We start from the raw sequence: 16,812 nt of genomic DNA, 5'->3' as shown, positions 1-16,812 counted from the left end.
CTGAAGATCTAACAAGTATCCATTGAAAATTGCAAGAATTGAGTAAATTATAAAAATCACATTTATTTAATTTGATTTAATACCTTGCACAAATATTACCACCACTTATGTGTGGAAAGGAACTGCAGATACTGGTATATGCTGAAAATACACAAAATGCTGGAGTAACTCAGCGGGTCTGGCAGCATCTCTGGAGAAAAAGGATGGTGGCATTTCGGGCTGGGACCCATCTTCAAACATTTTACCCTTCTAGCATTAAATGTATTGAAATGAAGAGCACAACCAAAGCTATAGATAGTGGAATACTTAGCAGGTCAGGCAGCATCTGAGGGAAGGGAAAAAAGAGTTAATGATTCAGGTCAATGACCTTTCATCAGAACATTATCGTTCATGTTGATTTTTAGATGACTTACTGCAAGCCAACCAGTTTGTTTTTATTGCCAGCATTTAGTCATATTATTATACATATGTGTGGGTTTAATAAAGCTGCTAAGACAGGCAACAGTACAAAGGTTTGTGTATATTCCGGGATGGATTGAAAGACAGGATCCAGAAAATTAGGCAGGACCTTCTTTCGTAATGGAAAGATTGCATTTGTAATTATTCCTTCCTGTTTTATAATGCAAGCCAAAGATCAATTGTAGCTCAGCCACAGTTCAGACAAGAACAGACAATGTTGAGGAGACAAAAGTAGATGACCCCATTGATGGAGGACAAAATAAAGCTTAGCTCAAGTTCAAATAGAATGATAGACCTGTGAACATTTGAGCAGTAGGAGAAATAAAATCCATGATAAGTGTACAGGTCATAAAGAAGGGGTCGATCCCCTTAACCACCACTTGGGAACCATTGGAAAGAATGGCTAACCAAAGGATATCAGAGGACGGAATGCAAGTGAAAAAATTAAGAAAGTGAGAACTAGGAATTGGGAGTGTACTTGTGGAAGAGAATCATATGGCTATAGTTTTTTTTTTAATTTGCCCATGGGATTTGGTCATTGTTAGCAATGTCAGCCTGTATTATCCATTCCTAATTATCCTCAGACTTGGGACTAAGTTAATTCTCCACCACACTGATGAATTTAGTCAGTATGGGCCAATTGGTAGGTTTACTTCCCTGAAAGACATTAGTGAATGAGATGATCTTTTACATCAATCTACTAGTTTTATGGTCAACGTCACAGTGATTAGCTTTTAGTTTAGTTTAGAGATACAGCACGGATACAGGCCCTTTGGCCCACCTGGTCCGCGCCGACCAGCGGTCCCCGCATATTAACACTATTCTACACACACTTGGGACATTTTTACATTTACCAAGCCAATGAACCCACATACCTGTACGTCTTTGGAGTGTGTGAGGAAACCAAAGATCTCAGAGAAAATCTACGCAGGTCACGGGGAGAATGCACAAACTCCGAACTTACAGCACCCTTATCCTGTATCGCACCCGGGTCTCTGGCGCTGCAAACAAGCAACTCTATCGCTGTGCCACCGTGCGCCCTAGGCAGGTTATGTTATGTTCCATGTTAATCTTTTTTTCAATTAATTGTTTAGTTTTGAATTCCCCAGTTTCTATGGTGGGATTTGAATTAATTGCATCTGATTGGTGGTTGTGCAGTCAAAATGCAGTCACATAGTCAAATGATGTCAACCATCAATTAGGTGACGAGAGCTCAAGGCAGGAGCATTTGTTGTCCCCAAGGACTCAAGAGCAGGGGCAAGAAAAGAAGAAAATAAGCCACGTGGGTAAGACTGGATAGGAGAAGAGTGGGGGTCAAATGAGAACAATCCCACGGAGCTGAGATCAGAAGGGGGGAGGAAGGGCTGCATGGCATGTGGCCAATAGTAACAAACAGGCAGACTTCAACAATTAACTGCAATGCTCCTCTGATCATGGAGAATGGTGGTTTAGCCTTTTCTGATGCATCAGTGCAGCAGAAAACTAACTGAAGGAACTTGGAAGAGGACAGCACACAATTTTTTTTTTTTAGATGCAGTAAATTTTCCCATCAAAGTTGAACACATGCGCTCTGTGCTTCCATTGTTTACATGCATTCAGGAATGTGATGTGCAGCAAGGTCAGATATCAGAACTGTCAACTCAGCACTTCCTATGTGGAGACGAATGCAGTAAGCTACCTCCCTGCAAGGACCATAGGGTGATTTCACGAAAGGTCACTGGATCATAGATCCTCACCCACGTGACCGCAAAATCCAACTGGGGTACAAGCGTCACTTCCGGTACATGTTATTGATGCTGAAAACGCGCACTTTCACACCCGTTAAAAACCGCGAAAATGGCCCGTTTTTGAGCTGAAAATGGCCCGTTTTTGAGCTGTAAATAACTGTGCCAGTCGGGGTGACCGTGAGGCACAGTTATCTTACTTTACAGTCCAGAAGATAGATAAAAATGAAGGTAAATACAAGAGGGAGCTGAAGGGGCAACAACAGCGGAAGTGGTTAGCGGACATTCGCCGTGGAGATATAAACCTTTAACCTAAGGTGACCTTTCGTGAAATCACCCTATACGCAATGAAATTGGTTATTGGCTCACCCATTTTTGGGTACACTATCTAAGATTAACATCAGCAGATCAATGTGTATAAAAATCAATATCTGCCTTACATTTAATACTTAACTAATAAAATGTAAAATAACTCAACCCTGCAAAATGCAAACTAATTACAACTGGAAGACCATGGGAAAAAAAACCTAACTTTTATGCAATTACTTGCTTGTCTCTTGCAATTGTATTTTTCAATTTATGTAGCTTTACTTAGTAGTGGAAAGACGTCTACGTACACAAGAGCAAATGGTGATACGCGTCCAATACTACCCTGGTCACACAAATCAAATAGATGCCAACTCATCTCCCTGTATTAGAATCCCTATCCTGAACTATGTATAAACGGAAAGGATAAGAAAGAAGACATAGAAACATAGAAATTAGGTGCAGGAGTAGGCCATTCGGCCCTTCGAGCCTGCACCGCCATTCAATATGATCATGGCTGATCATCCAACTCAGTATCCCGTACCTGCCTTCTCTCCATACCCCCTGATCCCCTTAGCCACAGGGCCACATCTAACTCCCTCTTAAATATAGCCAATGAACTGGCCTCAACTACCCTCTGTGGCAGAGAGTTCCAGAGATTCACCACTCTCTGCGTGAAAAAAGTTCTTCTCATCTCGGTTTTAAAGGATTTCCCCTTTATCCTTAAGCTGTGACCCCTTGTCCTGGACTTCCCTAACATCGGGAACAATCTTCCTGCATCTAGCCTGTCCAACCCCTTAAGAATTTTGTATGTTTCTATAAGATCCCCTCCCAATCTCCTAAATTCTAGAGAGTATAAACCAAGTCTATCCAGTCTTTCTTCATAAGACAGTCCTGACATCCCAGGAATCAGTCTGGTGAACCGTCTCTGCACTCCCTCTATGGCAATAATGTCCTTCCTCAGATTTGGAGACCAAAACTGTATGCAATACTCCAGGTGTGGTCTCACCAAGACCCTGTACAACTGCAGTAGAACCTCTCTGCTCCTATACTCAAATCCTTTTGCAATGAAAGCTAACATACCATTTGCTTTCTTTACTGCCTGCTGCACCTGCATGCCTACCTTCAATGACTGGTGTACCATGACACCCAGGTCTCGCTGCATCTCCCCCTTTCCCAATCGGCCACCATTTAGATAATAGTCTGCTTTCCTGTTTTTGCCACCGAGATGGATAACCTCTCAGTTATCCACATTATACTGCATCTGCCAACATTTGCCCACTCACCCAGCCTATCCAAGTCACCTTGCAGTCTCCTAGCATCCTCCTCACAGCTAACACTGCCCCCCCAGCTTAGTGTCATCCGCAAACTTGGAGATATTGCCTTCAATTCCCTCATCCAGATCATTAATATATATTGTAAATAGCTGGGGTCCCAGCACTGAGCCTTGCGGTACCCCACTAGTCACTGTCTGCCATTGTGAAAAGGATCAGTTTACTCCTACTCTTTGCTTCCTGTTTGCCAGCCAGTTCTCTATCCACATCAATACTGAACCCCCAATGCCGTGTGCATAACGCATGACTCCTCTGTAAAGCCTGCAAAATTAATCAATAACTAGTAAAGTTGCAAGTTTCTGCATTGAAGCACACAGGGCTTACCGTAAAATAGTGGCTAATTAAATAGGCCAGCAAGGTCAAGATACTGATTGCTTAACCAGAGGCACAAGTTCCTATCCCGGCATAGCTGTTGGCAAGTTTCATTAATTCATTTAAATTATCAAATTTGGTTTGTATCAAGTTAACGGGAGAGTGATTATATTGCAAGAGTAAGGTCCCTCATTAATATTTCGTCATCCTGTTATATCCTTAATCAGCCTAGCCAATTTGTGTCCGGTCCCACAGCATAATCCTTGCATTTTAATTGAATACTGAAATACAATGACAAACCATTCTGTTGAAGAGCAGTAGAGCTGTGGGCAATAAATGGTGGCCCTGGCAAAAATGTCCATGTCCCGATTAGATTAAAAAGCTACAGTAATACAAATTACACACCGGGAGTTCAATTGCTCATCACTTAATTGCTTGTGCTTTTTTTTTTTAACACAAATAATATCCATATTGTTCAGAAAAAAAATGTCAAAATAGTCCATAAAAGTGCAGTGTGACCAGAATTTTGAAAACACAAAATGGATCCTCACTTTAATTTTAACTAATGAGGGACATCGGCAGCTGACAGATTCATCAGGAATTAAAAAGTCTTTCAACAAATGATCTAAATTGGATCAGAGTGATGTCCAAGAAAGGAAAGGAGAGTGGTCTATCTGCTTGATTCCAAAACTAAACATCCTCCCCCTCCCACAACATTAGGCAATTCCTTTCCAGTGAACTACATCAGTTAACCCAGCAGTCGCTAGAAAAATCACCCTGAACGGACATTCTAGGATACGATTTATATAATATTGGATTAATACCCTTTTGGGAAATTTACTAAATAACCAATCCCCATGTTATGGTTCTGAGAAAATGGTCAGTCTTGCAATTTTCCGTAACGCAAAGCCACGTCATGCAAAGCCACGTCAAAGCCACGCAGAGAGTGGTGAATCTCTGGAACTCTCTGCCACAGAGGGTAGTTGAGGCCACTTCATTGGCTATATTTAAGAGGGAGTTAGATGTGGCCCTTGTGGCTAAGGGGATCAGGGGGTATGGAGAGAAGGCAGGTACGGGATACTGAGTTGGATGATCAGCCATGATCATATTGAATGGCGGTGCAGGCTCGAAGGGCCGAATGGCCTACTCCTGCACCTAATTTCTATGTTCTATGTTTCTATGTTTCTATGTCATCTGTGCATGTGCCAGAATCCTGTTGAAAGAAAATAATTTGTGTTATTTATACATTTTTTATCCCAACCAAATAATTTTTGAGAAAGTAAACTCTGGAGTAGTTCCTGAGGATTGAAGGGTAGCTAATGTAACCCCACTTTTTTTTTAAAAAGGGAGGGAGAGAGAAAACGGGGAATTACAGACCAGTTAGTCTAACATCGGCAGTGGGGAAAATGCTAGAGTCAGTTATTAAAGATGGGATAGCAGCACATTTGGAAAGTGGTGAAATCATTGGACAAAGTCAGCATGGATTTATGAAAGGTAAATCATGTCTGACGAATCTTATAGAATTTTTCAAGGATGTAACTAGTAGAGTGGATAAGGGAGAACCAGTGGATGTGTTATATCTGGACTTTCAGAAGGCTTTCGACAAGGTCCCACATAAGAGATTAGTATACAAATTTAAAGCACACGGTATTGGGGGCTCAGTATTGATGTGGATGAGAACTGGCTGGCAGACAGGAAGCAAAGAGTAGGAGTAAACGGGTCCTTTACAGAATGGCAGGCAGTGACTAGTGGGGTACCACAAGGCTCAGTGCTGGGACCCCAGCTATTTACAGTATATATTAATGATTTGGACGAGGGATTTGAATACAACATCTCCAAGTTTGCGGATGACACGAAGCTGGGGGGGAAGTGTTAGCTGTGAGGAGGATGCTAGGAGGTTGCAAGGTGACTTGGATAGGCTGTGTGAGTGTGCAAATGCATGGCAGATGCAGTATAATGTGGATAAATGTGAGGTTATCCACTTTGGTGGCAAAAACAGGAATGTAGACTATTATCTGAATGGTGGCCGATTAGGAAAAGGGGTGATGCAACGAGACCTCGGTGTCATGGTACACCAGTCATTGAAAGTAGGCATGCAGGTGCAGCAGGCAGTGAAGAAAGCAAATGGTATGTTAGCATTCATAGCAAAAGGATTTGAGAATAGGAGCAGGGAGGTTCTACTGCAGTTGTACAGGGTCTTGGTGAGACCACACCTGGAGTATTGTGTACAGTTTTGGTCTCCTAATCTGAGGAAAGACATTCTTGCCATAGAGGGAGTACAGAGAAGGTTCACCAGACTGATTCCTGGGATGTCAGGACTTTCATATGAAGAAAGACTGGATAGACTCGGCTTGTACTCGCTAGAATTTAGAAGATTGAGGGAGGGATCTTACTGAAACTTACAAAATTCTTAAGGGGTTGAACAGGCTAGATGCAGGAAGATTGTCCCCGATGTTGGGGAAGTCCAGAACAAGGGGTCACAGTGTAAGGATAAGGGGGAAATCATTTAGGACCGAGATGAGAAAAACATTTTTCACACAGAGAGTGGTGAATCTCTGGAATTCTCTGCCACAGAAGGTAGTTGAGGCCAGTTCATTGGCTATATTTAAGAGGGAGTTAGATGTGGCCCTTGTGGCTAAAGGGATCAGGGGGTGTCGAGAGAACGCAGGTACGGGATACTGAGTTGGATGATCAGCCATGATCATATTGAATGACGGTGCAGGCTCGAAGGGCCGAATGGCCTACTCCTGCACCTATTTTCTATGTTTCTAAATGTTATTCCTCATTTCAAACTTTTGTATCGTGATCTACAAATTCTGCAAGGACGGATTTCCATAACTGGAACAGTCATAATGGAAGGGTCACCTGTATTGTTTGTATTGAACTGGGTTGAGCCAATTCCCTATTTGGGTGCAGGCACACAAGAAATAAAATGCTCCGTGTACATTGTTTTGGGTACCAGTGCACTTTCTAACATATTGGCTGTTCTTGAGGGGAGATATTCTGCTACAATTAAGCAATTAGATGATATGTGCAAAATTTGGGGAGGGAATCTGCATGCTCGCATCTGAAATTTTTGGACATTGTGTACTTTTGTTGAGAAAGCTTTTGGAAATGTCACACAAATTCAAAAACAATGCAATCCCAAACTTGGAAGCGTCATAAGTGATCTGCAAATAGGTTTCACAGAGGGAAGCAATGCAAATTTAGCTGTGGCCAACCTGTCAAGGGGTCACATGCTGAGGATCGCAGGGACTGGACTGGGCCGGAATATACTATATTTTAATTGATTGCTCTTTCAAAGACACTGCAATTGTGGAGATTTCAAATATCGGGCTAAGAACAAAAAGGGACAACTAATGAAGAGCAAGTGGTGGCCGATTGGGAAAGGGGGAGATGCAGCGAGACCTGGGTGTCATGGTACACCAGTCATTAAAGGTAGGCATGCAGGTGCAGCAGGCAGTAAAGAAAGCAAATGGTATGTTAGCTTTCATTGCAAAAGGATTTGAGTATAGGAGCAGGAAGGTTCTACTGCAGTTGTACAGGGTCTTGGTGAGACCACACCTGGAGTATTGCGTACAGTTTTGGTCTCCAAATCTGAGGAAGGACATTATTGTCATAGAGGGAGTGCAGAGACGGTTCACCAGACTGATTCCTGGGATGTCAGGACTGTCTTATGAAGAAAGACTGGATAGACTTGGTTTATACTCTCTAGAATTTAGGAGATTGAGAGGGGATCTTATAGAAACTTACAAAATTCTTAAGGGGTTGGACAGGCTAGATGCAGAAAGATTGTTCCCGATGTTGGGGAAGTCCAGGACAAGGGGTCACAGCTTAACGATAAGGGGGAAATCCTTTAAAACCGAGATGAGAAGAACTTTTTTCACACAGAGAGTGGTGAATCTCTGGAACTCTCTGTCACAGAGGGTAGTTGAGGCCAGTTCATTGGCTATATTTAAGAGGGAGTTAGATGTGGCCCTTGTGGCTAAGGGGGTCAGGGGGTATGGAGAGAAGGCAGGTACGGGATGCTGAGTTGGATGATCAGCCATGATCATATTGAATGGCGGTGCAGGCTCGAAGGGCCGAATGGCCTACTCCTGCACCTAATTTCTATGTTTCTATGTTTCTAAGTGATCTGAAACTCTGACCCAGTTTCTCCCTTCACAGATGCTTCCTGACCTGCTAATTTTATTCTTTAAGAACGAACTGCAGATGCTGAAAAATCGAAGGTAGACAAAAATGCTGGAGAAACTCAGCGGGTGAGGCAGCATCTATGGAGCGAAGCAAAAAGGCAACGTTTCGGGTCTGAAGAAGGGTCTCGACCCGAAACGTTGCCTATTTCCTTCGCTCCATAGATGCTACCTCACCCGCTGAGTTTCTCCAGCATTTTTGTCTACCTGCTGATTTTATTCAGAACTTTCACGGTCTGCTGTTTATAAAGCTTTTTTTAAATACACTGCCAGGTGAGGAAGTGTAATGTCTACCTTAGTAGAGATCAAGGAAATGAACAGTAAGAACTTAAGCTCAAATCTGTCAGAAGTAACTTCAGAAAATAAGTGACTGCAGGACATGAAGAATAACTTATTAAAACCAGAAGCAATGTACACTGATACAAGGCGGCAAATTTGACCAGCTGAAAAAAATTTTCAAATTTAATCTACTGATATACAAATCCCAAGGTTATACACAGATTGGATCAAAACTCAAGTACAATGTACAATTCTGGACACCACTTTGATGCAAGGATTAAGGTTTCAAGGTCAGTTTATTGCACCAATTAAGATACAGTGAAATTTTAGTGACCCAAAATAATTCAAGAAAAGGCAACCAAACTTGTATTTGCTGACGGTACACAAAAAAGCTGGAGAAACTCAGCGGGTGCAGCAGCATCTATGGAGCGAAGGAAATAGGCAACGTTTCGGGCCGAAACCCTTCTTCAGACTTCTTGTATTTACTGACGATGGCTACACTCTGATCTAACCCCCCCCCCCACCCCACCTACAGAAAAACAGTCAAAACTAGACCGGCCCTGACCAAAGGGAGGAGCAGTGAAAAGGTAATCCATAATCCAGTCCTTCATCATTCAATAGGATCATACCTGATCCAACATTCCTCATCTCCACTCTCTTGCCCGTTCCACATGACATTTGATTATTTTATTAATTGGAAATCTTTCTCAGCCTTAAACATACCCAAGGATTTTGTCCCCACAGCCCCCTTGTAGCAAAGAGATTCCAAAAAGACCCTTCAAGATATGTTTTCTTATCTCAGTGTTAAGTGGGCAATTTATCAGAATGCAGGCTCAAAGCTCAGAGTAGAGGAACAGAGTCATCATTACAAACGAGAAGTACGTCAAATGAACAGTCAAATATTAAACAGGCACACTGCCCTATGTGGTAGGATTAAAGGGCAAAATACATGTACATATGCATGATTGTGCAATTGAAAATGATGTGTATTTGCTTCTGGGGCTATGTTCTGCGGATTCTAATAATCAAACTTGCTGAAATTAGCATACAGGTGATTAAATACATTGTGGCAAAAGTTTCCTCAGCATTTATTGAATCTGCATAGTGGTCAGACGGTAATTATGTTTAAATTCAAAAGCAAATGTTGCATGAAAGTTTTCTTCGCATTCAACAATGGTTGTTGGTATATTATTGTCACATGTACTGAGCTGTTATTGTGGAGTGAACAATAACATTGATAAGCCTGATAACCATCACCATTGTAAGGAAAAAATCCGGCAGCAAACTCTGAAGAATGCAGCGCTGCAGTGGAAGGCAGGAGTTGCTGAAGGTGCTTCCCTCCTCCTCCAGCTGGTGTACCATTGCAGCATGCAGGAGCGAGCGCAAACTGAAGACCAATTAAACTGTCCAACCTGCACACCTTATCTCTCCCATGGTACAAACAAGCTTGGCAAAATTGCGCAGTGGTGTCATTTATTATGTAAAAGAATATGTGTGTTATGATTGTGTTTATAATTTGTTTGGTTGTTTTGTTGTTTGTCTTTTGCACAAAAGTCCGCGAGTTGCCACTTTCATTTCACTGCACATCTCGTATGTGTATGTGACAAATAAACTTGACTTGACTTCAGTCAGCACAGTGGTAGAGCTGCTGCCTCACACTGCCAGAGACTCGGGTTCGGTCCTGACCTCTGTACTGTCTGTGTGGAATTTGCACACTTTCTCTGTGACTGCGTGGGTTTCCACTGGGTACTCTGGTTTCCTCCCACATGCCAAAGATGTTTGGGTTTGTGGGTTAATTGTCCTCTGTAAATTGCCCTTAGTGTGTAGAGAGTGGATGAGAAAGTGGGATAGCATAGAACAGGTGATCAATGGTCACCATGGATTCAGCGGGTTGAAGGGCCTGTTTCCGTGCTTCTCTCTGAACACTTCCTGATCAACACCAATGCTTGACAATATTTTCTCTTGGCTTGAAAACCTAAACTTAAATATTCAAATTTTCACATATAATTGTTTCGCAAATGTCACAAATGTTGATAGAATTATGTATTTGTTTTTAATAACATTTGAATGCATCACCTTCCCCCTTGATCTAACTAACCAGCATGTTTTAACCTTTATTGAGCAGGTCTGCATGAAGTGAAGGAGCCTCAAGGAGAGCTGGGTGCATGGGCCCCACCCGGGTCCCATCCACAGCTCAGGTTACACAGCCTCAGGTCACGTGGAACCATGTTTACATGGGTGGCCCACGGATGAAACGGCCATGTTGGTGCAGTTCAAATAATGCTAATGGTGACCAGGCAGATGGAACACGTCAAGGAATCCCAGTAAGGTGCAATACGGGACCCCTGTGCAGGGCAGAGGAGACCCCCCCCCCCCCCACGGGGATCAAGCCAACAACCCCCTCCCCCCCCCCCACACTGTATGCAATGTGAAGACCCACAAGGCTAGAGGCAGAACCACACCTGCACCGTTATACAAAGGGATAGGGATGAAAAGTCGAGACTCACTCCCCACCGTATCAGTACATTAGACCCCATGCGCTCCCCATCATTTCAATACACCCCACAGCCTTTCCTGTATCATCTCAAAAAACACGGTGCATTCCTCTACATATCATTCCAATGCACCCAGAGCCCTTCCCCTGTCATTACAATATACCAGGAGCCCTCCCTACGGTAGCACAATACACTTTGCACTCCTCCCCTTTTCATTCCAATACATCCCACACCTCTTCCCATGTTATTTTAATACTCCTCACACCTCTCCTTGTGACACCAGTACCACACCGATACGTCCCTCGCCTCTCCCTGAAATACTCTGATACATTCCACGCCCCGCCCCGTTTCACACTGATACATCCCAAGCCCCTCCCAGTATCACACTGGTGCATCCTTCACCCCTCCCTGTATAACACTAATACATCCTTCACCCCTCCCTGTATCATGCTGACCATCCCTCACCCCTCCCTGTATTACACTGATACATCCCACACCCTTGACTGTTACTCACTGATACTCCCCGCACCTCTGATATTATACCACATAATCTTTGCATATGCACAGGTCAAAAATCGAGCAGATGATACCGCATGGAACTGCAAGCTTAAACGCTGCTTTATATTCCAGTCCCAAAGCCCACCCAGGAGCCCTTTCCACCTTCCCTCTCTCCACCAGAGGAACAATGAAACAGTACCATGCACACACGTGTGTCTACTACATTGATACATACTCGCATAGCAGGACTCCATCCTCCAGTGCAGATCGAAAATCTTTCTGCCCAAATCTCTTTCCAGTAACTTCCTATTTAAAAAGAAATCAAAGCGTGGATCAGTAGAATGTCCATCATTCCAACGTCATTCAATCTTAATGAAAAATTATCAAGTTTTATCACAAGATATCTCACTAACCTTGAATACAACACACACAAAACGGTACTTACATTTTGGATGCAGAGTAACTGCAATAAAATTCAGAATGTGGATATAATCAGAAATATAAAAATGTATGCATTATGATTGCATGTTATAAAATGGACGCAGTATTTTAATTAGCTATAATATGCAGGCCACTATTGGAAGGGGAATTGGAGAGGAAAATTGGGAGCCATTCAATTTAGTTTATTGTCACGTGTACCAAGGTACAGTGAAAAGCTTTTGTTGCGTGTTAACCAGTCAGCAGAAAGACAACACAAGATAACAATCACACCATTCCCAGCCTTTAGAAAGAAAGTGGTGGAAAAAAAAATCCCATTAATTTCAGTGTACCATTACAGAGAATACATTATGGTGGAAATATATTAGAAATGAACTTTGTGTGTGTGCGCATGCTCATGTTGAATATGTGGTGTACGCGTGTTGTTGGTCTGTGCACGTGCACGAGTTAAGGGGCTGTCCCACTGCGGCAACCTAATTGGCAAGTTTAGAAGAGTTTAGGAGAGTTTTGAAAAGTGTCATGTTGAAGACCTCCTTCGACCATGTTGAAGACTAGCTTCGGGAAAATTGGACATTGAATAGTGGAGAGTGAAGACTACCTCCTTCGACTATGTTGAGGACTATCTACGACGGTACCCGGACTTGGCGCTAACGGACGAGAAGCCGGAGCAAAGAAGTTGAAGCCAAATAACCGAATGGAAACAAAGCCGAAACGCCAACTAACCGAAAGGGAGGGACGCCTAAAGCCAACTAACCAAAAGGCTGCGTCGCCTAAAAGCAAACTCACCGAGTGGCCACTCCGCCGAAACACCACCTACCCGAAAGGCAGCGTCGCCTGCAAGCCAACGAACCGAATGCCGCTCAACAGACGTCAAATAACGGACCTGATGTTGCCGGGGGGCTGGACTTGTCAGCGATTGGTCCAGACCCCCGCGTCCATTATATCACTGTGGAGGGATGAACATTGTCCCAAACCTCCGCTCCACCCGACCCACAGCCCGTGGAGGGTGGCCGTAGGAGAGTGGGGGCTGTGCCGAGGGATGCGCACCTTCGACGCTTACAACTTGGTGCTTGGGTTCAAATTACCTAGTCACCTATGGCTTGTGTGGGAAAATGACCCCCACCCTCCCGCCGGCAACGTCATGTCCGTTATTTGACATTTCTGTTGAGCGGCATTCGTTTCGTTGGCTTGTAGGCGACGCCGCCTTTCGGGTAGGTGGCGTTTCGGCAGAGTGGCCGTTTGGTGAGTGTGCTTTTAGGCGACACAGCCTTTCAGTTAGTTGGCTTTTAGGCGTCCCGCCCTTTTGGTTAGTTTGCATTTAGGCGTCCCACCCTTTCGATTAGTTGGCGTTTCGGTTTTGTTTCCATTCGGTTATTTGGCTTCCATTTGTTTGCTTCGGCTTCTCGTCCGTCAGAGCCACATCCGCACACGATCTACGACTACCTGCAATTACCTTTGACTACCCTCGATTACCTACGAATAACATGCCGACCTACTATGACCTACTTCGACTAAACCTACGAGTAAAAAAAGATTTTTCCATGGCGATCTTTTTCACTCGCGGGCATTTTTCAGCATGTTGAAAAATATGCCGTGACCTAGCTGAGGCCTTGAGTACGCAGGGACTACTCTCGAGCATGAAGGAGAGTTACAAAGACCTCCTAGGACCTCGTGTCGACCATGCTGCGAGTATGTCGAGAGCAAACTCTTCTAAACTCGCGGATTAGGTCGCTGCAGTGGGACAGCCCCTTCACAGTCTAAAACAAATATTCAGTAGCATGATGTGCTAGTCAGCAAAATGTTCAGGTGTACAACTTGCAATTATAAAAGTCACTGAGACAATTTATAATTTAATATGCATCATCTGCAAAGTGTCTATAGTATAGGGAATTCACAGTGCGGGATGTTCCGTTGCAAATTTAATATTTTGTTTAAGTAAAAGGTTACAAGTTATGTCAAGAAGCTGGGAATCTTTATAGTGCGTCGACTTAGTACTAAACCAACACCATTGCAAAGTTTTAGCTTTATTCCAGTCCTTTTATGCAGCAGACATTTCAATTATTACTGCACAAAACAATAAATAAAGTTGACTTTCCAACTTCGAAGGAACAAGTTGGGACTTGAATCAAATATCTGGGAGCAGCTAATTTGCCTTGCAAATTTCAGATATGGTTTAGAGGTAACAAGGAAATTGGGAGAGGAGATTAATTTTCTTTAACTTTATACAATTCAACTATCAAACTATCAAATTGCTACTTTTCACATTTTAATTTCACTGCATAAAGATGAAATGCAAGATGCAAAGATGTATTAAGATTACGAAGATTGAAGTCTGTCAAATTAACTACCAATGCAGTGAGCACTTTGTAATCCTGTGGCCTGCTGCTAATGTTTTACAAGTAGATTAAGAATAATGGCCAACCTTGAACCTTTGCAAGAGTTGTGTGTGAAAGCGATACACTGACAACCAGTAAGACACATACAGACAGACACATACACAACCCCACACTTCGACCCATTGAAACCTGCAATCTTTCACTTTCATTAATAAAACTTCACCAGCAATTCATTAATTTGAATTTGGGCTGTGATTATGCCTCATATCCTTTCACCAAGGCAGTTCATCATCATGTTCAAACACAAGGCGCCTTCTCTTCCATTAATAAAGCCAAAATCCTTATCTGTACTTTACAGAAACTATTACCAAAGCTTAAATAAGCCTCACCTTAGAATAACACCACTCCCCCCAGGACACCTGTGTTCTATCCTCTTGAATCACTACGTTTATTGTTGGTTATCACAAGGTTTTTTTTTGTAAAACAGTTCTTTCGGATATTTCATTCCCATGGAAAAGGAAATGTTGATAAGGTGCAGAAAGGATCTCTTGATTATGCGTACACTTTGCTATTCCTCACAAGCACTTGTCACTATAACGCCTGTGCAATGAGCTTGAAACTACCTGCATATTGCATCAGCCTTGGCTGCAAATAACTCTGATCAGAGAGATATCTCAAACACAATGGGCCAAACGGCCTCTGTGGTATTATTCTAGACCAAGCTGCGAGCAAAACAATTTATCAAATGTTCTATAGTTTGCAATAGTAAAATTCCTCAGCGGAGTCTCATGCATTTTTATGCAACTTTGATTATGACCCAAAACCACATCAAGAAATGTTGGAATGAGTCTGGAGGAGGAATGATCCGGGTTTGATTCCGAGACCCATCAGTCAGTTATGGCCAGGCAGGAGTTACAATGAGTATTGTGTATGCAAGGAGAAGATCTCCAGCAATTGCAATATCCGATGGCAGACAGTCCAGAACCAGGGGCCACAGTTTAAGAATAAGGGGTAAGCCATTTGGAACGGAGATGAGGAAACACTTTTTCCACACAGAGAGTTGTGAGTCTGTAGAATTCTCCGCCTCAGAGGGCGGTGGAGGCCGGTTCTCTGGATACTTTCAAGAGGGAGCTAGATAGGGCTAGATATGGGGAGAAGGCAGGAAGGGGGTACCGTTTGTGGATGATCAGCCATGATCACATTGATTGGCGGTGGTGGCTTGAAGGGCCGAATGGCCTACTGCTGCACCCATTGTCTATTGCTGAGATGGAAACCAGCAAGATTAAGAGTGATACCAGTTACCAAAAAAAGATGAAAAGTAAAAACAGCACTCCAAAGTAACATCAACTTCCTGCGGGTAAAGAATTTTAATTGCTAGTGGGATAGGCTATACAGCAATAAATTCCTTCTCATATTACTGTGTTCATAAATTCACTTAGAGAAATGTCATAAGGAAACAATCACTGAATGATAACCTCACCATTAGCACTTCTCACTTTACACCAAAGAGACGAGTTTTGATCTATTACAGAAGTTATCGTGTTAAACATCAATATCACATTCCCAAATAAGTCCCGCCTTGACTTAAAATGTACCTACAGGCAAGTATTCAGCAGGGGCTCCTGTCATCATTAGAACAGAAGCAACTCGGACACTTTACAGAATTATAATACTTGCACAAAGATGAAATTGAAGATGTACAGCAAGGGACTTGAAATGTTGAGGAATGCAGACACGTTGGATTCCTTGACAGGTTGCAGTTAAAATTAGAACCAAATGAATGTCTTCAGAAACATCTCATGGAATTTCTGAGGGAAAGCAACCCTGAACTGAAGAACCCTGAATGGAATAATTGGTTTGAATGGCCTAATCCTACTCAAACTTTCAAAAAGATAATGCCTGATCCACAAATCCAAAAAAAGGGCAGCACAGTGACACAGCGGTAGAGTTGCTGCCTTACAGTGCCAGAGACACGGTTTGAAAATGAAGGTGATGTCTGTACGGAATTTGTACGTTCTCCCTGTGAGTGTTCGCCGAGTGCTCCGGTTTCCTCCCACATTCCAAAAGCGTGCAGATTTGTAGGTTATGTGGCTTCTGCAAATTGTCCCTACTGTGTAGGATAGAAGTATGGGTGATCGTTGGTTGGCATGGACTTGATGGGCCGAAGGGCCTGCTTCCATGCTGTATTGCTAAAAACTAAATTCACCTTCGAATCTGATACCCATTTCCTTTGGTTCCTTCCATATCCAAGAAGCTATCAATTGTGAAACCAAACATACCACCAAGCCCACAATGGTAGAAAACACAACTCAAACTATCACAAGATTCACAATTCAAACTCTCTCCTTCATCCTATAGATCTGGCTCCATTTCCTGCCAATTGTCCAGACTTCCAGGTTCTTCTGCCAGAAGAAACAGCCTCTCACCACTTCCTTTTATCA

At 43.0% G+C, this 16,812-nt stretch overlaps 1 protein-coding gene across 5 annotated transcripts in view; it reads right to left on the bottom strand.

Moving 5' to 3' along the window:
* The window catches only part of lmo7a (LIM domain 7a), a 203,921-nt gene that overhangs the window by 154,801 nt on the left and 32,308 nt on the right, over positions 1 to 16,812 (bottom strand). For 4 of the 5 annotated variants that reach the window (XM_055636734.1, XM_055636738.1, XM_055636737.1 and 1 more), the window contains exon 2: positions 11,833 to 11,903. The exons of the other annotated variant lie outside the window; for it this stretch is intronic. In XM_055636734.1, the coding sequence (XP_055492709.1) occupies positions 11,833 to 11,903 (71 nt within the window). The remainder of the gene's footprint in view (positions 1 to 11,832; positions 11,904 to 16,812) is intronic. 5 annotated transcript variants of the gene reach the window in all.

This window comes from Leucoraja erinacea, chromosome 6 (genome assembly GCF_028641065.1).
Source record: "Leucoraja erinacea ecotype New England chromosome 6, Leri_hhj_1, whole genome shotgun sequence".
NCBI lineage: Eukaryota > Metazoa > Chordata > Chondrichthyes > Rajiformes > Rajidae > Leucoraja > Leucoraja erinaceus.
Note: the sequence above shows the minus strand (reverse complement) of the source record. Positions and strands in the feature narration are given on the sequence as shown.